Source organism: Myodes glareolus, chromosome 20 (assembly GCF_982192425.1).
Source record: "Myodes glareolus chromosome 20, mMyoGla1.1, whole genome shotgun sequence".
Classification (NCBI taxonomy): Eukaryota; Metazoa; Chordata; class Mammalia; order Rodentia; family Cricetidae; genus Myodes; species Myodes glareolus.
Genome location: NC_142045.1, coordinates 13,631,927 through 13,656,193, shown reverse-complemented (window position 1 = coordinate 13,656,193; position 24,267 = coordinate 13,631,927). Strand labels below are relative to the sequence as shown.

Genomic DNA, 24,267 nt, shown 5'->3' with positions numbered 1-24,267 from the left:
GAGTGTTACCAACTCATTGTGAAGTATCATAGGGATAGTACTCATTCAATGAGTAACAGACAATATTTGGTACAGTTTTAAAAGATCTTTATTCCACTTCTGCCTCACTCAGGTCGTTGGATTGTACTGTGAAGAAAATATTCTTGATAGAAAAATTTCTAACTTTAGGATTTTTAATCAGTTAGAAGAAAATTATTTTTAAAGGTTATAATTTTAATAAATGCAAATATAAACTGAAAATAAATTCAAAGCCTTACTTATTTAGTCTCTAACTAGTAAGGGACAGCCAATTCAGTAGAGAATTAATGAAGCAGAATAATATAAGTCTATAAAGAATATTAATTCTTAGTATTAATAATAATATTACATCAATAATACTGTTACATATGTATTGATTAATATATTAATTATGTGTTAGTATGTAACTAATATGCTATTTAATAATATATTGCCTGAATTCCTCAGCAGCAACAGAAAGTCAATTGGAGTATCATTACTTAGTAGATGCAAAGCTGGGCTTGTCCATGGGGCAGTCCTCATCTGCCTTCCATCATGTGTATGTGATCTGCATTTTTACGGACAAGACTACTTACATCGCTGTCAGTCTTGTAAAATTTAAAAGGCTATAAGTAGGTTCAGAACTAAGGCTCCCAAACGCATAGAGTAATGTAAACTGAAAATACAAATATATGTTTAGACCGCGTATAGTCAGCATCTTGACCCATTTCTTTCATAGTTTATACTGATAAATGGAATCTCTACAGCTTACTGAGTCCTCAGTTCTGCCCTTTCGATTTACCTGGCTTTTCTCCAAGATTTTTGAGATAAGTCTGAAAAAAAGCTTTCCTTTTGGGTTGATTTTACCCCACGGGGGAGAAGGGAAAGCAAGCATTTATCAGGCTTGCTTTTATAATGCAAGTTAAGGACACAGGGAAGCTGAGCTGAGTGCCTGGGTTTAGATAAAAGTAAAAAGTGCTGCATGGTAGGAAACTTCAAACTTTCTCTCTGCAGATTCAACAATTCACTTTGCTGAAACAAACAGTAAGGAATGTAAAGGAAAACAATCTACAGCTACGTTTGATGTGCACAGCTAGGCAGCCACAAAAGAAAATGAGACCTCAGGGAAGGGCAAGATGGTGGAAGTTTAAATACCCTCTTGACAACAGGCAGGAGGGTGGGAAGCACAGGCAATATGGACTAGTAATAAATGACCAGAAATCAGCTTCCCCTGTAGAATCTGAAAGAACCTGAAAGATAAACAATACATTGTGACCAAATCCATCCAAATATGATGATCTCGTTCTTATCTTCTGTCTGACAGGCGCTGGAAGTTGCAAAGAGGATTGGAAGGCAGCCTTTTCTTTGGCAGTCTGAGCTTAAAGCAGATAAGATGGTATCAGACAGAAGCTGCTTTGAGTAACTGCGAATCTATAAAGACTTTTAAGATGATAAGCATACAAGGAGCCATGCATGGGACTATTGTTTTGTTGAGTTCCAACAATATCATAAGTGATTACCGAATTAAACCCCTTTGCATTTCCTTACTACCCTGGTTATTGGTTCTAAGACATATTGATTTAATAACTGCTTTGGAGATAAAAAAGACAATTTATAAAGGACATTATGTGCACATCTTTAGGAGAAAAAAGTGGAGATTTATTGATGTGATGACTGAAAGTTGATTGTAAATTTTTATTTTTGCTTATTACTATTATTATTATTAATATTACTTAAAAATACCAATCCAAATTCCCACTCCCTCCCCTCCTCCCAGTCCCCCCTCTCTCCCTCCACAGACCCTCCCCCACCCCTCCAACCCTAAGGGAGTGCTGTGCACCCCATCCTGTGGAAAGTCCAAGGCCCTCCCTACTACATTTAGGTTGAGCAAGGTTTACATCCAAAGAGAACAGGATCCCATGAAGCCAGTATATGCAGTAGCAACACCTTCCAGTGTCACTATCAGTGGCCCCTCAGTCTGCCCCAGCTGTCAACCCCCTTCAGTAGGGCTTGCTTTTTCCCACGCTCATTCACTCCCAGTCCAGTTGGCGTTGGTGAGCTCCCACTAGCTCAAGCAAACTGTCTCAGTGGATGACACCCTCATGGTCTGGACTTCCTTGCTCATACTTTCACTCCTTCCACTCTTCAACTGGATCTTGGGAACTCAGTCCAGTGCTCCGATGTGGGTCATTGCTTTTGTTCCCATCTGTTGTTGGATGAAGGATGAATGGTGAAATTTCAGATAATAGCCAGAGCCTGGAAACAACCCGGAAGCCCCTCAGCTGAAGAATGGATAAAGAAAGTGTGGCACATCTACACATTAGAGTACTACTCAGCAGTGAAAAATAATGACATCTTGAATTTTGAATGGAAATGGACAGAATTAAAAACATTATCCTGAGTGTGGTAACCCAGACCCCCCCAAAACGAATATGGTATGTACTCACTCAAAAGTGGATACTAGTCATAAACAAAGGGCAATGAGCCTATAGTTCAGGATCCTAGAGAAACTAAGTAATATGGTGAACCAAAGAAAAACATATATAGACCCACCTGGAAATTGGTATCAGACAAAAATTTGGGAGCAGGGAGGCAGGGGGTAGAAGAAAGGAGGGGAAGGGGGGTTGAGGAGAACTTGAGGGAATAAGATAGTCAAGATGGAGGAGGGACAGATAAGAGATCAAGGAAAAATTGAGGAAAACTGAGGGAGTCATTATGGAGTTAGCAAGAAACCTGGCTCTAGAAAAATGCCCAAGAACCCACAGGGATGACCCCAGCTAAGACCCTAAGCAATAGAGGAGAGGGTGTCTGAACTGCCCTTACCCTATAGTCTGATTGTAAATTTTTCTAACATTCCTCAGGACGATATTTGGTTATCACTTCTCTGGCACAGAATGTAATGTTTTATAATTCATTAATTTTTTTAAAAATTTAATGTGTGTGTGTGTGTGTGTGTGTGTGTGTGTGTTTGTGTGTGTGCATGTGCATGCACTCACACATATGCCATGTGCAGTGTGGAAGTCAGAGAGATCAGAGAAAAACCTTCAGGAGTTGATTCTCTCCGTCTACCACATGGATTCAAGTTATCAAACTCATGTTGCCAGGCTTGTTGCAAATGCCTTTACCACTGAGTGAGCAGTCTCTCCAGCTCCATAATGCTCATTTTGATTGATACCTTTTTAGCAATTTTCTGATTACAAATGTAGTCATTATAATATTTCAAAAACGCAGAGTTACTATTTGGGTAGTTCACCCCATAGTCCTGCCTTTCACATACATTTTAGTTTAGTTTGATATATTGGGTTATAAGATAATTGATATCGGAAAGCCTCGATAGTTTTGCACCCCAACAATAAGCCTCATCCTGAAACACAAGGCTAATTTTCCTTTCCTAACTGTAAAACACTGTGATTCATTCTGAGAGGTTTGATAACTTCTGCCTTTCACTACACTGCTTGACATCTAATGGACTGGGGTTTTGTTGTTGTTGTTATTGCTCATTTGTTTTCTCTTTTCGTTTGTTTGTTTTGGCTATCCCCAAAGGGAAAGATATATATATACATGAATGTATCTTTCTAGGTCCCTTTTGACACATTTGGTTGATGAAAGGTAGTTGTCTTTTTTTGTTTTTGTTTTTTGTTTTTTTTTCTGCTAGACTTGTTTATTCAAGTATCCGAAAACACTCTTTTCACTTCCTCCCCTCCTCCCCATACCCTCCCATTCCCCCGCACTCCCTCTCCTTCCCCCCCCCCACTTCCTCTCCTCCTCCCTCTCCAGTCCAAAGAGCAGTCAGGGTTTCCTGCCCTATGGGAAATCCAAGTTCCTTCCCCCTCCCTCCAGGTCCAGGAAGGTGAGCATCCAAACAGGCCAGGATCCCAAAAAGCCAGTCCATGCAGACGAAACAAGACCCAGTGCCATTGTCAATGGCTTCTCAGTCTTCATTTGGACCTTGGGGGCTCAGTCAGCCCCCATGTCAACCACATTCAGAGAGTCCGGTTTGATCACATGCTCGTTCAGTCCCAGTCCAGCTGGCCTTGGTGAGCTCTCATTCGATCAGTCCCCTTGTATCAGTGGGTGAACGCACCCTTCGCGGTCCTGACTTCCAGTGCTCCAATGTGGGTCTCTGTCTCTATCTCCATCCATCGTCAGATGAAGGACCCTCTGATTTTGCTTTCCTTGCTCACGATCTCCCTCCCTCTGCTTCTCATTTGGGCCTAGGGAGTTAAGTCCAGTGTTCCAGTATGTGTCTCTGTCTCTATCTCCATCCATCGCCATATGAAGGTTCTGTGATGATATGCAAAATATTCATCAGTATGGTTATGTTGTTTTTTTCCATTAACATTTGCAGCATGTACAGCAAATGTATGTTTCGGGCAACCGTTCTTGTTTCTCTTCCATAAAGAGGATCCAGGAGTGGAGAGTTCCAGAGCAAACTTGAAGGAAAGCTTTCAGTTGTGAGGTGTAGAACTAAGGAAGCTAATGAGGGAATGAAATACCCCCTGATGTTCAAAGTCCATACTTGCTCAGCCTGTAGCCTGAAACAACAACCATGTCACAGCTTGCCTCTCTGCCTGAAGAGCAGCTGGTTTCATTGAATTAAAACATTTATTTCAGTTTCAGAAAAATGGATACGGGGGAAGAGGAGGAATATTCTGCATGTTACAAATAGAAATTTTGCTGAATTACAGGCCTTCTCAGATGCAGGTTATTATTGTTGTTATTATTGCTATCATCATCATAATAATCATTATTAATTATTTATAACTAGTAGTAACCTTTTTCTGTCTTGGACCAATTAATTATTCCATAAATCTTCCGACATCATCACAGATGATCTAATACATAACCTTTCTCTTAGTAAAACAGCAAACAAAGACCTGGGGATTTCTGCTCATCTCATGTTTTCTCAAGAGAGTAAATACTGGACAAAATTGGAATAGTGTTTTCAACAGTTTACCAAATGGTCATCATAATGTTTTCAAAACATAAGGCAAATTAAAAAGATGTGATCTTTCATGAATACAAACACTTTCAGTTTAAGTAACTGAAATTTCCTTCCTTCCCTCTTTTTGTTCGTTGTTCATCCTTAGTTATTTCCACCTGCCTTTTTATTTCTTCCTGGAGAGGAGACATTTAGCCATTTTTTACAACTCACAATAATGAAATATTTTATAATGTAAAATAATTGTGTTATCAAAACATAAATAAGATGCAGTTTTGCATTGTCTCACTAATTAGGTTAGGTACCCAGAAAAGATTTAGTTTCTGTTTCTGGATCATTTTGTCATTCACTTATTTACTTGTGTGTAAGTGAGAGTGTGTGGAGGAAGGGTGCACATGCCACAACATGTATGTGAGGTCAGACAACAGCCTTAGGGAGTCTGTTCTATTCTTCCACCGTGTGAGTCTTGGGGTGGGCAGTCAGGTTGTCAGGGTTGACAGCCAACTCCTTTGCCTGATGTATCATCTCATAAGCCTGAGATGCTTTACTTTCTTGCTTAAATGCATCCTTATTCATGTGTGTATGTGCATGCCTCTTTTTACGTGGACCATGTGCATAAGTGTGATATCCAAGGCCATACAGATTTTGGGATCCCCTGGTCTGGAGTTGCAGGCAGTTGTGAGGTCCCTATAGGGCGCTGGGAGCGGAGTACAGGTCTTCTGCAAAAACAACAAGGGCTCTTAACACTTTAGCCATCTCTCTCGAGAAGACTTTTTAAAGCTATCTATTTATTAGTACTGACATTTAATTATATGATTATCATAAAGCAGTTATAAGAATAGTACTCTCTCATGTGCTTTATGTTATATCTGGAATACAGTGTGCACATATTCACATGCACCCAACCTGTGTAACCACTGGTGAGAAGGGGGAGAAGTCTAAAACTTCGCAATAGTTTATTCGAAGCTGAATTCTTCTATCCTTTCTATAACTGCAGCACGTATCTGCTGCTATTCTGGTACTGTAGCTATTGTTCTTTAAAAATATTATGATGATGGGATGGCCCGGGCGGTCTGCAAGCCAGGCAGAAGCTGCCGCTGGAGCAGTACAGGGTCCCTGGGTGAGCGGCAGAGTCAGGCGGCTGGATGCGGTGGACAGCAGAGTAAATGGACATGAGGCTATACATAAAGCTAAACATTTATTACTTAAAGAAAGGGAAACATAGACAGACATAGAGAGGGACAGAAAACACGTGTACACACGACAAGAGACGGACAGGTAAGAGGGAAGCCAAGATGGCGACGAGGTCAGAAGTGGCTGGAAGTGGGCGTGATTAGTTCTTAAAGGCATCGCAAAAGAATAACAGTAGCCCTTCGTAGTTTTGCATTAAAGCATTCAAATCAGTCTGTTGTAAATAATAAATCTCCAACGTAAGGTTCCATGCGAGAGCAAGTGTCTTGAGAATGTTGCTTATTAATACTAGTGGCCCTGGCATTTTGTAGACTAATGTTATTCCCAGTAGCATTTGGGTGCCCCCTGTGTGATTGCCCAAGGAGGTGTGCTTGTTCTTACTGCCTCCAGTGGCCAGCTCTCATGTTGTACCAGTGTTAGTGACAAGTACCACTTTGTCAGGCTTGGAAAGGTGGCCTCACATTCAGTAAGGACATACTTTATCAAAAATAATAACGAATGAAAGTGAGCTACTGTCCTTGGGCTCAGACGAAACTAACCCGTAGTGTTCAGAAGCTGCAGCCTCTTGGCTGTTCCTCCGGATACAGTGCTGTGTGTGTGACTTCATGTATTATACCTTCCTAATTCAATAAGCATTGATTTGTCACTTCCCTTGTGTAAAGCATTCGCCCGCCGCTTATTCTCATTAGCCTGGCATACACAAAGAAGCATACCCTTTGTTAGTGTCCTCAAACCCCTCAGAAGAGATGCTACATATGTGGAATTACCTTTCATCGATGAAAACAGAGAAGGACATTGTTGAAATTCTAACTGAAAAACCGAGAGAGTGTTCGTGAAGGGTGCAGGGCAGAGCCTGTGGTTAGAACAGGAACATGATGAACTGTGGTAAGGTTGTTCCAGAAAGAGACTTACACGCTAGCGTGAAGAGAGGGGGCTTCTGGGGCTTGTGGTTCCACAGGGAGTCTGGCAAGTGTGGTCGGGTGAATGAAGGACGGTAGTGTGCAAACATTTATACTGCGGCGAAGTGCAAAGGATTATAGACAAGGCTAAAGGTTTGGGGGTTCGGGCTCCAGGCATGAGAGGGCTTTTGAGGTTTTTGTCAAGGCCGTTCTCTGGAGGGTACCAGCATGTTAGGTGGAAGAGGATGATAAGCAGTCAGAGGAACCATGGAATCATTGGTGGAGTTCCGAGCACAGATCAAAAGGCGGCAACTGTATTTGCAGCCTTTGAGTAAACACAGTGAGAAGAACATGGCATACAGCATGGAAATGTTGACAGCCCACTGAATATAAGGGAAAAGAGTTCAACTAGAAACAAATATGAATTTTGGAAGAAAACGTCCTTGATAAGGCCAGGAGCCCTGTTTGAGCCAGATGGCCTTCGAAGCGCTCAAACAAGATAAAGACTTTTAACACTCACAGGAGCATTTAGCAATGCCCATTGGGAAGTAGGCTTGAACATCTGTGAGAATATGCTATTAATTAATGAGAATATTAGTATCATGTTTAATAGCAAGACCCTGGCATTTTGTAGACTAATATGAGCCATGTATCCAAGAAGAGAGAACAAGGCACAATAAGACATATATGGAACATACATACTTATAACATACATTAGGGAAATGAGATCCTGCCCCAGCCAAAAGTTAAATACCCAAGAGCAGGATCGGTGACACCTGAAATACATAACCAGGTTGGCAAAGGAAATTTGGCCTATAAACTGGAAGCTCTCTTTCTTCAGCTGGGTATCTAAGCTTTTAAAATGCGGGTCTTTCTATAGTCTTGAAAAACGTTTCATGGTCTGACCTACTGCCACGGTTCCCAGCCACAGGCCCCTAATTTCCTAGTGTAATTTGCTGTCTTTAGCTGGCTGCTCACAGCCTTGCCAGAAGCCTCTTCCACAAACATACCGGGTAATTATTACCGAAGTCCTCTGGTTACTGGAAGATAGATGAATGGTTTTGACATTCTCCTGAAGACAGGTGACTTGCAAAATGCAGGATGCCAAGCACAGATTTTTTTTTTTATCTGAACTATCTGCTGTAGACCAGAGCATCTTCGTCCGAGGTCCCTGATTACCGTGCACAAGGAATATCTGCTCTCATCAGTGTGACACCTTTTTCTGATGGGTCAGTTGATGGGGTGGTGATTTTTAGAGGATGGATTTTCTCTGGAAGGTAAAACCATATTATAATGTGTATTCTCACACCGTGTGAGTGGTTTCCGAAGATCAAGAGCCTGTAGTTAAATATTTTTATATCTTTAGAAACCTCTCTGCTCTTGGTTGAATGAATGTACAAAAATGTTACGTTCATTGGGCCAGGGGGAATGATAAGTTCTCATTTTTAGCCCTACCAGCCTCTGGTTTAACAGATGGGAACATAGAAACAATTTTTTTTCCTCATAGTAATGTCCCATTATTGTAACTTGTACGTTAAAATGAGTACTTCACAGAAATTTCTTTCTCTTATTTTTTTTAATAATTTTGTAGCAAAGGGTTTGCATTTTCATTCACAGATGTGGTCACTAAGGCTGAGAAAATGTGTCTGACTTGCTGGGATTATTGAATGCACACCAAATCCTATTCCCTAAGGCTTGTATCTTTCTGTTTTCCCAAAGCCTGGAGGAGCATTACCTCAATAGACCAGGCCAGGTAGGATGACTCGAGCCTCAGTTCTGGGTCCAGAGCTCCTAGGATAATAGAAAAGTTAATATTATCTCAGATTACATTGTTCCCATTTATAAAGTGGGAGTACTGCTTACAGGGCAGCAGCAAAATTTAAGCAAGCTGCTATTATCTCATGAGACACTCAGTTATAAATTAAAATTCTTATGAACACATTTTAATAGACTTAGTATCATTTGCTGGACTGTACTGATAATACAGTTTCATTTCATATGAATAAAATACATTTTTTGTTACCTTGAAATTTGATATTTGTGTTAATCCCAGTGTCGTTTAAAGACCTGCATTATTGATTGGCAGGTACAACTATCTTTTTATACTATGTAGAGTTTAATTTTTTTGAGTGATTACATTCATTTAATTTTGGAATTAGTTCATGTCCCATAATGTGCTTATGGAGGTCAGAGAACAACTTTCACAAGTCAGTTCTTTCTCTCCACTCTGTGGGTCCAAGCGATAGAACTTAGGACTTCAGATTTGCTGGCACGTGCCTTTACCCACTGAGCCTTCTCATCAAACCTTTTGTTAAGATTTAATTTTCATTTTTTGTTTTATGCAGGAGTGTGTGTGTGTATGTGCGTGTGTGTGTGTGTGTGTGTGTGCATGCACACACATGTGACATATGTTCCAGTGCTTACAGAGGTCAAAATGGTGTGTTAGATGTCCTGGAATTGGAGTTATAAGCAATCATGAGATGATTGTCATGAACTTGGGCTCGAGGAAGGAGCAGCAAGAGCTCTTAACCACTGAGCCATCCCCCCAGCCACATAGTATGCAATCTTCAAGGAAAGTCATGAGGCCCAGGTTCAGGCCTTCCCTGTCAAGACGTTGAGATGGCCTATCAACTGTTGAATGTACTGATCAAGAAGACAGGCTTTGGGGAAGCATGAGATGTCAACAGATTAAGGTACTTGCTCTGAAGCCTGATGACATCAGTTCTGTGCCCAGTACTCATAGTGGAAGAGAAACCCAAACTTCTGAAGCTGTTCTCTTCAGCATGTACATAACTCCTACTCATATAGATACATAAGCAAACAAAGGTGAAAACATAAAAACAAGGTGGGTTTTTAATCTGACTTGGATTTATGATCCGCTAAGGACTAACCATTAAACCTAACGAGTTAAATCATAGATAAGTCTTTTCTTTTAGGAGCGAGCCTGCCAATTTTCCTTCTGAACTCAGAAAGAGGAAGCTCCGGGTGTGTTCTGGGAGGAATCCATGAAAGCAGGAATGACCAGCGTCTGTAGATTTCCAGTGCTGGGGTCTTGTCAGCTGGCTCTACCTCAGTGAAGTCTAAGTCACGGGGCATATTCTGATGCAGTTTTACCGCCCCCCCCCCCCCCGCCCCAGTAGCCCTAGAATTTAAAACATAGGTTGTGAGGTACCTTATTGAGTCTGCCTTCCTAAATGTGCCCGTCAGTAGTCCCCAAACCTTAAAACAAGAGCAAGGAGATGAGTGTTGTGCAGAGAACCTCGAGACTCTTCAGACAAAAAGAAAACACTTGTCCAACTCTGAAATGTGAAGGGCTTATGGAAAGTGACCCAAGAGTTCTCTGAAATCAGAATCACAACACAGAACAGTTGGAGTCTTCTGGATGAAAGCCTGTTGGAAGTGTACTCCAGTCAGATTCCTGTGTACACTGTTAGTTGATTAAGTGAGTCTATCAACTCTAATTAAAATACAATTTTCCTAATGTGTTTGTTCAACATTACTCTATGTGGTGTTTTAATGGTAGATTTAAAAAATCGTCAAGAACAAATAAATTACTAAATTGTGTGAATAAACAGTGTGCCTTCCAGATGCCCATGTTGACTTAATGGGAAGGTGTGTGTGTGTGTGTGTGTGTGTGTGTGTGTGTGTGTGTGTGAGAGAGAGAGAGAGAGAGAGAGAGAGAGAGACAGACAGACAGACAGACAGACAGACAGAGAGAGAGAAATAGGTCTTTCCTCAGACTACAGGTCACAGTATGGGAAAACAAGAACTTTAGAAAACATTTGTGTGTGTGTGTGGTGTGTGTGTGTGTGTCTGTGTATAATAATATATTAGAAGAAGGCTCTTTAGATTGGCTTAAACAGTACAGTCTGGATAATTCAACAATGGTTATTTGTACCCTGGAGAAACTGAGAACTCAGTAGCTGCTCAGTCCAGGAGTGGATGCTCTATCAGGTATAATCCAGCACAGAAGGCCTAGAAAATTCCTGAAGAGCCACTGTTCACACTGAAAAACCCAATGAAACAGGAGTCCAATGATAGTGAAGGTAGCAGTGGTAGCAATATTAAATACAGATGTACTCACATGCAGTTCCTGTCCCGTTTGAGTTTCTATCCTGATTTATTTCAATAAAGAACAGTGACGAGGAAGCATAAGTCAAATAAACCCTCTTTCTTTAAGATGCTTTAGCCATGGTGTTTCATCACAGTAATAGCAACCCTAAGTCAAAAACTGCTCTCTGATAGCTGGTTATTACTGTGACAGACCTAGATTAGGCAAGAATTTTGGAATTTTAAAAAAGAAAAGCCATTGAGTGTTCAAAGATTGGTGAGCTATTCTGTGGATATTTGGAAGCGAGAAAGAGAGACAGACAGACTGGGTCTAGCATATTTGAAAACTCAAAGCTCACCCCCAGTGACACACTTCCGCCAACAAGACCACACCAACTCCATCAATGCCATACCTCCTAATCCTTTTAATTTTTTTCAAACAGTTCCTCTGAGCCTATGGGGGTCATTCTTATTCAAACCACCACATGCAACTCCCTGCCCCCACATCCAGGCTTGTAGCTATATCATAATGCAAAATATTTATTTAGTTCAGCTTCAAAGGTCCCCATAGTCTGTCACAGTCTCAACATCAGGTAAAAGTTCAAAGTTCAAAGTGGAAATAACTAAAGATGAATAGCTAACAGAAAGAGCGAAGAAAGGAGAGGAGAGGGAAGGGAGGAAATTTCAGTTCCTTGTGTTCAGGAAATAGCACATCTTTTTTGAGACTCAAGAAAATGTGTTAAGTCTAACCTCTGAAGGAAAGGAACTTTAGCTTGGTGGGTTCTTGTCCTGATGTACTACCATTCCTTTATTCTGTTTAGGATCAGGCTTTTCTCTAAACTTTTCATCTCCTTGAGCACTGGCTTTAACTCCATTACACTTCCTGGTGCTTCCATTCACTCCAAACTGTACATTTTTAATATCTCTTTCCCTACTTCATTCCTTTTAAATCATATAGCCCCATGAGAATGATTACTAATAATCATACCAGAGTCCATTTTAGGTTGTCTTCAAATATCCACCACCACTGCCATTAATCAAAGACTCTTTCAAAAAAATCCTCAGGCAGAATTTTAGGACAGGGGCAAAAAGTAGCCATATTCCTTATCAAAATACCACAGGAATGGGTTAGAGGTCCCTTACTAAAATTCTTCCCCTCTGAAACTTCCTTATCTGGGCCCCTGTAGTTCAAATTACCCTCAACACTGTCTTCTTGACCCATTAAGTCCTGCTTAAAGTGTCTGATTTCTTACAGGCTCCAACAGAGCAATTTAACAAGCTTTGAACACTCAATGGCATTTCTTGACCAAAGTTCCAAAATCTTTCCACAGTCCTCCCCAAAACATGGCCAGGTCTGCACCGCAGACCCTGACTATCCTAACACCAATTTCTGACTTAGTTAGGATTACTAATACTATGATGAAACACCATGGCTAAAGCAACTGGAGGAGGAAGCGGTTTGTTTGGCTACACTTTCACATCACGGCTCATCATCATTGCTCAGCATATCAGGACAAGAACTCAAACATGGCGGGCACATGGAGCCAGGAGCTGAGACACATCATGGCTTGCTCAATCTGCTTTGTTATAGAACCTAGGACTACCAAACCAGGAATAGCACCATCCACCATGAGCTGGATCATGCCCCATCAATAAATAATGAAGAAAATTTCCTAGAGGTGGATGTTATGGAGGCATATTCTTGATTTTTAATTTGGAATTGTGCTTCCCTTCTTTCAGATGACTCTAACATGTGTCCAGTTGGCATAAAACTAGCCAGGACATCATATATACCTTAATGTCATGAATGTTATGACCATGTGCATCCTACTCCTTGTAGAATCATTGCAACTTAGCTATCTTTTTCTTTTCAACTGACCATTCATTGATTGTTTATCAAAGTAGAAGTCTGAGGAATGTGGCTTGTGATAGTTAATCTTGATTGTCAGCTGGACATACGTGGCAAGAAGGAACTTCAGTTGAAGAATTGCTTCTATCTGACTCACCTGTAGGCATGTCTGTTTGACATGTTCTTGATTTCTCATTGATGCAGGAGGTCCTGATCCACTGTGGGCAATACCTTCATTAGGGAGCTGAGCCTGAGTTGTATAAGAAAGATGCCTGAAAGACAAATAGACCCTATTCTACTCAAATTGATTTTAGTGAGTGCTTTATCACAACAACAGAAAGCAAACTATGATTGATGGTGTTTAACCCAGTTTTAGAGTGTGTGCTTAGCATGTATGCCTTCCATTCAAAGTACACACACACACACACACACACACACACACACACACACAGGTGGGACAGAAGAGAAAACTTATTATTAAATCTTTAATGTGACTTTTTTAACAGATAAATTAATATTGAACTGTTTTTAAATGTTCAACTTATAAAAAAGTTTATCTTATAATTCTACCAAGTACTATTTTTTTCTTCTATTAACTTGTGTATCAGAGATAATAGTTAATATATATTACTGTTTTACAGACTTGAAACCATTCCAGGATGGCTTATTTTGGGCTGTTCTCTTTGCTGGCCATGCAATGTGTGGTAACAGGGGCAACTTTCTCAGATGAGCCCATGGCGGAGTGGTCCGTGAATATGTACAATCATCTTCGAGCCACTGGGGAAGATGAAAACATCCTCTTTTCCCCACTGAGCATTGCCCTTGCAATGGGAGTGATGGAACTTGGGGCTCAAGGATCCACACTGAAAGAAATCCGTCATGCAATGGGATATGATGGCCTGAAAAATGGTAAGTTTCTGGGTTTGATTTCTCATAATTATTTGGGTTTAACTTTTAATCCAGTCATGTTGCCTTCTTCCAGAGGAGGCAATATTTACAAGAGGTCAGGAATAATCTTATTGCAATAAAAAGGTTAGAAGAGTTACAATTTATAAAAAAGGGGTTCATTCCTGTCTCCGGTCATAGCTGAGCAAATCCAAGGAAAGTGCATCTTCTCAAAGGTATTATTTAAATAAGCTTGCATAGTTTTTGCATAGTAAAGAAAAAAAGTGATTCTGTAATTGCCAGTGTAAGTTGTCATAGAAATAAATGACAAGGTAGCTGTGATAGATTATAGAAAGAAAGGCTTCATGATTTTAGAAGAATAGCAAATTTTGCTTTACAACCAATGATGCTTTTATTGCTTAATAATATCCAGGATTTTGAAATGTATTATTATAAAATTATACCAACTAGGGAAAAATTTGGAAATGGGTGTAATTTCTGTTTTAGCACTTCTATCTAGCGTGCACATGAACAAATTCATCAGAAAGTTTAAAAAGAAAGCAATGGATTTTCTACCAATGTTATTTAATCATCAGGTAAGAGGAAATTTTAAAGGAATATCTTCTAGATACCTAATTTTTGCTTGATGACCCCAAAAAAGATTATTTGAATGCAACGAATCCAGCCATTTTGAAATAAAACCACTTACCTTTGGGTTTTTTTTTTTGTAGACTTTATCCACATCACAATGCAAGGCTGCAGTTCAACCTGCCTAGCATGTCTAAGGTCCCAGGATTGATCTCTGACTCTGCAAAACTAACAAACTAAAACCAAACCAAACAAATATACAAAAACAAAGAGTAACACTTGGTGACCTGGATCAAGCTAATCTGAGCACCTAGAACTAGCACTTGAAGCTCCTTACCATCTCTCTGTGAGGACCGAGCCTGCTGCTTTCCACTGGCTTGGTTCTCCTGATGTCCTTCTCTGTTACAGTGGTCTTTCACCGTGTCTCTTTCATTGATAAACTTGCTATTTGTTATCCTACAGGTGAAGAATTTTCTTTCCTAAAAGATTTCTCTGACATGGTATCTGCCAAAGAGAGCCGATATGTGATGAAAATTGCCAATGCCCTCTTTGTGCAAAATGGGTTTCATATCAATGATGAGTTCTTGCAAATGATGAAAAAGTACTTTAATGCGGAAGTCAATCATGTGGATTTCAGCCAAAATGTCGCTGTGGCCAACTACATCAATAAGTGGGTGGAGAATTACACAAACAGTATGTCCTTTCTTTTCACTATTTACCTCAATATTAAACATCTTTCACTTTGGGATGTATGTGTACCCTCACTTTTATTAAACAAGTTAAATCCGTGGCCATGAGTAGAATATTGGCTCTGATCATCTGTCATAAGTGCTCCCCAATAGATGGAACCCCCTTGTGTAGCTTCTGTGTGGGATTTTGTTTGAACTATTTGATAATGGTAGTTAGTGATAGTGATAGTTTCATTGTAAGATTGAAATAGAAGAAAAGGCCAGGTGTTGGTGGTGCATGCCTTTAATCCTAGCGCTCGGGAGGCAGAGTTAGGCAGCTCTCTGTGAGTTCAAGGCCAGACTGGTCTACAGAGTGAGATCCAGGACAGGCCCCAAAGCTACACAGAGAAATCCTGTCTTGAAAAAACAAAAACAAAACAGAAGTCTAACAAAATAGAATAAGAAATGAAAATCAAAGTTTGAAAACTTTTTCATAGTTTTACAGCCACAATAGTTAATAGGTGATTTTAAGAAGGAAAATAATACTCATTCTAGGAAGAGTTGTCCACTGTAGCTCACACTAGGAGAGAGGAATTACAAACCAGCTTCACATACTTTGTATTTTATTTCTAATTTATGTTTGTTGTTGTAAAATTTATTTTTATTTTATGTATATATATATGTAAGCCTCAGTGTATATATGTGAACCAATTGCATATCCATGGAAGCCAGAAAAGGGCTTCAGATTCCCTGGAACTGGAGTTACAGGTCAATGTGTGAGCCTGTGGGTACTGAGAACCAATCCCATGTCCTTTATAAAAGCAGCAAGTACTCTTAACTGCTGAGATATCTCTTCAGCCCCCAATAATTCATATTTTAGTTGTATTTAACACCTCTAGGTGGTAAATTGCTTCATTTATTTTTCAATTAGCCAGGAAGATGACTGAAATAATAATCTAAAAATTGAGACTAATTAAAAGCAGCTTAATGGAAAAAAAGAGGGAGAAAATTAATGTAGGAGAATATGTGGATAACATGTACAATAAACAATATGCACAATGTATAAAAACATAAAACAAATGAATTAAAAATAAATTAATATTTTAAGTAGATTAGTATAGTTCTTTATTACATAGAACATCAATGTTATTAATGTCATAAATTCCCAAATGTTTATATTGTAAAATCTTATGTTAGAACAAAAAACACTATCAGACACCCTAAATCCTACAATTCATACAACCTTGAGATAGTGTTTAAGAAATGATATGGTTGACAAAATGAGAAAGTATTAAATAAATTTGGTCTTATTTAGATTATGAGATTATTTGTGATGTAACAGAGACATTTTACCATTATTAAGGATTCAAAAAGAATAACTATCTACCTTAAATATATTGCATTATTAAAATATGCTAGCTTTCAAATTATTTTGGTACTCTTAGCAAAATAGCAGCAACCGATTTGTTAATGATGGAACTATGTGTGTATGGTGGCATTCTTCCTTTAACAGTAATATGCTGTACTTCTGTTGTATGCACATCTTGCATCTGTAGGGACCCCTCTGCCAGAGGGTGGTGTGTCGACGTTCTTTGCTGTGCCTTTCCACTTTTTAATTTAAAGCGAATTCTCATCTGCTTCACCTGCACAGGTCTGTTGAAGGATTTGGTATCGCCGAGGGATTTTGATGCTGTCACTCATCTGGCCCTCATCAACGCTGTGTATTTCAAAGGAAACTGGAAATCCCAGTTTAGACCTGAAAATACCAGAACTTTTTCCTTCACTAAAGACGATGAAAGTGAAGTACAGATTCCAATGATGTATCAACAAGGGGAGTTTTATTATGGTAAGGCATTTTTTAATGTTTTTTTTTAAATTCTTGTAGTATATCAACAAATCTTTTAAAAGTATGAAATATTTATTGCTCCAATTTCTTGTGAATATAATTTGGGCTGTAGTTCAATTTGCTTGCCTACATTTCCCAAGGCTTCTCATTAGATCGTTAATGAATAGTACAGGTATTAACAGTTTTCCAATATGCATGTAATTAATTACACCAGCCAAGTGGCTTTTGTCATCTAAAATTATTTGATATTGGGTTGGCAAGATAGCTTCCTGGGTTAAGCATTTGCTATGTAAGCATGAGGACCTAAGTATGAATGCCCAGCACAAATAACTCTTCATATTTTGGTATAAACAATGATTTAACTAATTGCTATAATTCAAGAGGAAACAAAGACGTTGATTATTTTCATTAAATTTCTTTGGACTCTTCAGAAGTTTAAGGTATTGTTTCCTCTTGAAATGCAATTAGTTAAATCATTAACAGAAATGTAATTGTATAAAGAATATGTGTTAGAACTAACAGTTTTATCTAAAGCTATGTCTAATATACTTTGAAAAATATTAATAACAAAGATATTCTTCTTAGTTTCGATGGTAGAGAAAATTTAAAGTAATGACAAGAACATGTATTCTAAAGACTCTCTCTCTCTCTCTCTCTCTCTCTCTCTCTGTGTGTATGTGTGTGTGTGTATGTGTGTGTATGTGTGTGTATGCACACATGCATAAGAAATTCTGAAAAATTTATGGACCACAAAATAAATTATCTCACTTACCTAATTACTGACTTTGAGAGCTTTGTTATTATAAATTATTGTGATATATAGTATATAATGAATAGGTTTTATTTTAGCTAGCAGCATTGGCCTTGTATCTTGTAATTGTGGTGAAACAGAGTACCCATAATTGAAAGTTGTCTTCTTCAAAATCAAGAGAACTGGTAAATGTCCAAGTTGTCACACTCAACTTGAAGTCAGGGATTTCATTTTAGAATCATAGTTTTCACTATGTTAAATTGAGTTATCTTATTTAAAAATAAAAAAGACTAGAGAACATAAAAATGTGAGATAATTCTGGGAATTCAAAAATAAATACATCTTTGGAAGTGGTGATGCATTTACTTTCAAGGCCTAGTTTCAAATAAATCATTTTGCTTTAGGTGCCTGAATTTCTTATTTTTCTAAACATTATTGCTTTTTTTAAAAAAAAGATTCATTTTTTTGTGTTGTATGTCTTTCTTGCATGTGTGTACGTATGTATGTGTACCACATGTGTGTTGATCCAGGAGGCAGCCAGAAGAGAGCATTTAAATCTCCTGGACACAACATTACATATAGTTGTGAGCCACTGTGTGGGTGTTGGGACCTGAGCCCACGTCCTCGGCAAGAATCTTAACTACTGAACGTTTCTTCAGATCCCAACATTCTTTTCAAGTGAAGACATAAAAAGCTGAAATCATTTTTCAAAAGGTTTGATATGAATTCTAAAGCCTTTCTTTTGTTTTTTAGGGGAATTTAGTGATGGATCCAACGAGGCCGGTGGCATCTACCAAGTCTTAGAAATACCCTACGAAGGAGAGGAGGTCAGCATGATGCTGGTCCTGTCCAGACAGGAAGTTCCACTGGCCACACTGGAGCCTCTGCTCAAAGCACAGCTGATTGAAGAATGGGCAAACTCTGTTAAGAAACAAAAGGTGGAAGTATACCTGCCCAGGTGAGAGTTCCTGGATGGCCCTTTGCACAGCACTGTGCTGCGATCCAAAAATCTCTTGCCAATGCTTTCGAAATTTCAGTCTCCTCCTCCTCTTCTGCTTCCTCCTCCTCCTCCTCCTCCTTCAATTCTTTTTCTCTTTCATCCTTTCCCCCGTGTTCGTTTCTTCTCCTCTTCATCCATTTTCATCTACCTCTTTCTTTTCCTTTGTCTGCTCTTTTTCCTCCCTTTCCTCTATCTTCTCTTTCTACTTTCTCTCTTCTTATCCTCCTCCTTAACATTCAGTAGTACAGACACAATCCTACCCAGAGATGTACATCTACTCTCTGATTTGTTGAACAGTAAATACCACATGCTATTGATATTGATAATAGCTGGGGAGAAAACCTCTTCCACTATTGGAAGTACTTGTGAACAAGCCACCGTAGTAGGTACTGACATATGCTCATATACACAGAAAAGATCTGCTTGAAATCCTTCCTGTGTCCGAAAGTGTAAGATGTATGCATGACTTTAGGACTGTAACTACTCTTCTCCTGGTTTCCACCCTAGGGCTCTCAGCTCAGTCGTATTTAACAGCCTGTGGTTTCCACTTCCCGATATCTATGACACATATATGATTGCTTTTCCATGTCTGAGCCTCCATTTATATTCTTGCACTGACCTATAGTGCCCTTCTCCAAGTAGTGCTTACTTAGTCTTAAGGGTCAGTTGTGACATTAGACCTTACAGGAAGTCATCTGTGAGCCGTGAGTTCACAAGCAAAATAAATAAAGTAGGCTAGAGAACAAAACACACCAATAACATGTGATATGTATGTGTACGTGACAGTACAGTTTTAGGACTCACTTTACATTAAGAAAATTATTCAAATACTAGTTTCTATAAATATAATCTTTTTATAAAAGTGTGATAATGGTAAATAAATGAACAAATCTGGGTTATACAGTCTTATTAATTCATATGGATTCCAATTTTAGGAGCTGATGTTTAAAAGTTTTATTTTATGCAAATGCCTAATTTGTCCAAAAACATAGTTGATGGTTTGCCTTTGTAAATAAGGATCTATTTGTATTGATATTGTAGCTAGAGCATTATAAAGTCAACATATGTATGTATATACATATACACACACACACACATATATATGTATATATATATATATACCTTGCTTAGTCTTCTTATAAAAACTAAAGTAATCATAACCCAAAAATTTAAGGTATCTAAGATATTTAGCATGAATTACTTTCCATGATGATACATTTACAAAGAAATATTCTAATAGTCTATTCTCAAGAAGTCATCAGTGAATAACAAATGTCAGCAGTTTGTTAAACTATAAAAATTGTCATATACTTATTTGTGAACAAGGATATTTTAAACTGTAATATTTTATTTCTAACATTAATAGTTGAATATGAAATAATTGTCTAAGGCTCAAACCCATATTAAAAAGGTTTAAAACCCATTTAAACCCATATAAAAATTCTATGATTTTTATCATGAATTCAATAGAATAAGAAATTTTTTGATCATATAACAAATTCAATACAGTGTTAAGGCTTCCGTAATTAAATTCCATAAGCTAAGTATAGTGTCTCCAAAAGCTTCCATTCTGTGAAAATATGAAGTTACTTACATGTATTTTAACAGAATTCTAAATGAGTGCTTAAGAAACATTATTTATTCTAATTTATTCAAATTCACTAGAAAACGTGTCCTCCAGGTCACGTCCACTGAGAAATAGAATGCAGTAGCAAAAGAAAATTAAATTTTCATTTTCTAAGAGTTATTCTTCAATTATGAAACAGTTTGGTTTGCGTGCTCTTTTTAATGCAAGCTTCTATACTAGGACCAGCTATCTACCGTGTCTCCATTTCTTTAGGAGTTTTATGAAGTCTCCCTGTGCACAGATAATGTTCAGATAATGTTCAGATAGCTCAAAGAGATAAATTAGATTTTTCTTTTGTAACAAAGTAACTGTTTAGAAACAGTTGTTTGTTGTAGTAATCAGATACAAAGACCCACAGTCTCTAGAAGTTGGAGCCTCTAAGCATTTGATGAGGGTAGTGGCTTCTGTGACCCAATTTGAGCAAAGGTTAAAAAAAATGCCTCTAATAGCTGGATTCTAGGTTTACTCAAGGATCAGTTCATCATGACTCATGTAGTTTTCATGGAGAAATGTTTGTCTAAAAATTCAAGCTTACATTTCCACAAATACATTCTTGTCCTACCAAACAGGTACCTTTAGTTTCAGACATATTAGAGTTTATATAGACAGTATAAAACACCAGCCATCCTGAAGGGTTGTACAGTTGAAGGCTAGGGCTGTGGTTCAGTAGAGGGCTTGCTTAGCATTCCTGAAGCTCTGGAGTCTATTCTTAGCACTGCATGGACTATGTATGGTGACTCGCACTTTTAATTCCAGCATTCCAGAGGTGGAGCCAGGATGACCAGAAGTTCAAGGTCATCTTCAGCAACTTACTAACTTTGAAGCCAGAGATTTCTATGGATTTGGAAAACTGTGTAGTCAGAAAGACTCAGTTACTATCATTATTTTCCTCCTTTAATCTGATTTGAGCAAGTGGCTTACCTTTCTTTTGTGTTTCAATTATTATTGTTATTATTATTGTTATTATTATTATTATTGGTCGTGGTGGTGGTGCTTGTAGTAGTAGTATCCCAGAGAAAACAACATTTCCCTCTTGGGTTGTCTGACATCATGATAAGAAAGAGGACAGGGTACGTAAAATGTGTTTCAGGGGGGATAGTGATAGCTCAATATGCTAATTGTCTGTAATAAGAGGAGAGGTGATGACTGGCTTGCAAAGGGAAAAAGGCAGGAACAGACAGCCAGAGATTGTTGACAGTTTTTCTTAAGTTTGAACAAAAATCTTAGTAAAAGCTACATTTTAGATGGACTGATATGGGTTTTCCTATTCAAGTTATTACAGACATTAAAATAAAATAGACACTGAACAATTTTGTTTTCACAATAAATATTCATATTTTGGCATATGCAATCAATAGAAGTCTAAACTAAAATAAAAATGTAGTAAATTTCAGGATTTGGAAGAGTATGCTTGATTTACAGAGAGTCATGTCTTAGTCTTTTTTTGGAAACTTTAATCTGCCAAATTTATTTTTCTCAATCATTCCTCTTTATAAATGATAGTTATAATAGTTTTAATAGTTATTTCCTTTTGTTTCTTATGATGTCAGAAATTCTAATGTAATATCTAGTAAATAGTTCAACTTATCACATTAAAGACAAGGGCTAGTCTCTAAAAATTACATGCAGAATTTGTACTCAGCAAAAGGCAGCATCAGATAAAGGAAAACATTTCTTTTTGACACATTTTTATCTTGTTTTTAAAGCATTAAACATATTTTTATTTATTAAATTAAAAAGATGAAGGCATGTGTAGATAGAAGTTTCTGTCCCGCCCAGTACCTTACTCAGTGAGGCATTCTCATCTTGCTTCCTCCATGTCTGGCTGGTGACTGTGTCTCTGTCTTTCCTCTTTTCAGAATTCTCATAGTCTGTTTACCCTACTTATACTTCCTGCCTGGCTACTGGCCAATCAGCATTTTATTCAACCAATATGAGTGACAAATCTTTACAGGGTACAAGAGCATTATCCCACAGCAGGCATGTTTGTTCAATATCTCTGCCTAGAATGACTAATAATATGACTCATTGGTTTAAGAAGAGATATATTAACCAACATGCTTTATCACAGAAACCATTTATTGGAAGTTAAGATTCCATTTGTGGATATGATAATTAATGTTTAATTTTCTTAGAAAGTTGATGCATTTTTGTACATAATAATTCAAAATTCTTTAAAAATAAAGTCATGATTGTTTTCAAAAGCACCCTGTAATTGTAAATGCTCACAGTATTGGAGGTATATTTACCTTGTTTTCATTGATAAGTAATTTTTTGTGATGATCTCATGAAAACATGTTTATTTATGTGTTAGAGTTTGATATAACCACAATGATGATTTATTTTTAATGTGAGAGGTTTTATGGAGTTAAAATGTGTATTGTATTAATTGCAAAGTCAAATTTGCCACTTGGTTATCCCTGTTCATTTTGGATGGGGGATTGATAGGAAGTATCAGTTGACCAGATCCAAATAAATAAATAAATAGATAGATAAATAAATAAATAAAACAAATAAGAAGAGAGAAAAAAGAAAGAAAGGAAGGAAGACCCTAAGTAAATTTGAAAGCAAATTTACAGTTAATCATTTTCACCTTGAAAAATCATGAATATTACTTAACCTACCATAATATTTTGAAAATTATTGATTTATGGATTTTTAAAAAATGTTTCTATATGTTGTGTGTGTGTGTGTGTGTGTACAAATGTGTGAAGATAAGAGGACAACTTGCTGGGGATCACTTTTTCCTTCTACTGTGTTGGTTCTAGGGACCAGAATAAAGTTATCAGGCTTGGTGGAAAGTGCCTTTATCCACTGAGCCATCACACTTGTTCCCATTGACATGATTCACATAATATTTAGCAACACCTAACCTCAAAGATCCATTTAAGTCTCATGCATTGTAGTTGTGTGCCCATAGCAAATGCTTTTCTACTAATGGATTTAAATCCTGTTGTGTTAGTTCATTCACTTTGATCCATTCTCATTTTTATTGAAAAAAACTTTTTATGTCATATATTCTGATTATGCTTTCCCCTCTGTGAATTCTTCTTAGATTCACCTCATTCTTCTATTCCCACAACTCCACGCAGATTCTCTCTAAAAATCAAACCTAAAAGGATGAAGGATGAATATCTCTCCTCTCTTTCTCACAATATTTACAATCACACTCACACACTCCCATACACACAGAAAGCACAGAAATCAAAATATAGAAGCCCCAAACCAATAAGACAAAACAATACTACTTCCAAACAAAACAATAAATATAAGACAAAAAGTCTACAGAAATGCCATCAAGTTAAAAATCCTGTTGTGTTGACCATGACCTAGACAGGTTCAAGCCAGATGGGGTCCCAGAGTTGGTAGAAGAGACATGGGTTCCCACACCTAACCGAAAAGCTGTCTGTAACTGGTACCCACTTGTCAAAAGAAAAATTATCTTCTCCAGTTGTCACCCCCATATTTTCATAAACACAGTCACACACTTCTTCCCATCAGCAGTCACTTTTAGCTTAATTTACCCACTCTAGAAAACACTTTTGTCATCGACGTACTGAACATTATAGCCTTGTTCCATAAAAGAAGTTGTCAATACCTTCTTCTTGTGTGTTCTCCAGGTTCACAGTGGAACAGGGAATTGATTTAAAAGACATCTTTAAAGCCCTTGGAGTCACGGAGGTTTTCATCAAAGATGCAAATTTGACTGCCATGTCAGGTAAGAAATAATTATCCATTAAAATATTATTCATACAAAGCTCTTCAAGATAGTGATCCTAAGTCCGTCATGTCTCATGTATTTCTAATATGTAGTCATCACTTACCAAATCAATGAGACAAGAGATAAGTTCACTTGCACAAACTAAACTATAGATGTAACCATAGTGTTTCATCTTGCCGGATGTGGGCCTTCTTAGTAGATTCTTTCCTGAACACTTCTTCTTGGTACACCTTTAAATTTTCTATCATGCCTG

At 37.9% G+C, this 24,267-nt stretch overlaps 1 protein-coding gene and 1 long non-coding RNA gene across 3 annotated transcripts in view; one reads left to right on the top strand and one right to left on the bottom strand.

Moving 5' to 3' along the window:
- Positions 1 to 24,267, top strand: part of Serpini1 (serpin family I member 1) — an 80,211-nt gene that overhangs the window by 41,172 nt on the left and 14,772 nt on the right. For both annotated transcript variants that reach the window (XM_048424852.3, XM_048424851.3), the window contains exons 2-6: positions 13,570 to 13,837; positions 14,864 to 15,094; positions 16,721 to 16,915; positions 18,420 to 18,624; positions 23,914 to 24,011. In XM_048424852.3, the coding sequence (XP_048280809.2) occupies positions 13,588 to 13,837; positions 14,864 to 15,094; positions 16,721 to 16,915; positions 18,420 to 18,624; positions 23,914 to 24,011 (979 nt within the window). In that variant the 5' untranslated portion in view covers positions 13,570 to 13,587. The remainder of the gene's footprint in view (positions 1 to 13,569; positions 13,838 to 14,863; positions 15,095 to 16,720; positions 16,916 to 18,419; positions 18,625 to 23,913; positions 24,012 to 24,267) is intronic.
- On the bottom strand, positions 1,833 to 22,136 carry LOC146890100 (uncharacterized). The gene is made up of 5 exons (XR_014999374.2): positions 22,076 to 22,136; positions 13,086 to 13,200; positions 8,765 to 8,820; positions 8,040 to 8,299; positions 1,833 to 2,203 (listed from the first exon to the last, which is right to left on the bottom strand). It is a non-coding gene; the product is annotated as an uncharacterized LOC146890100 (long non-coding RNA).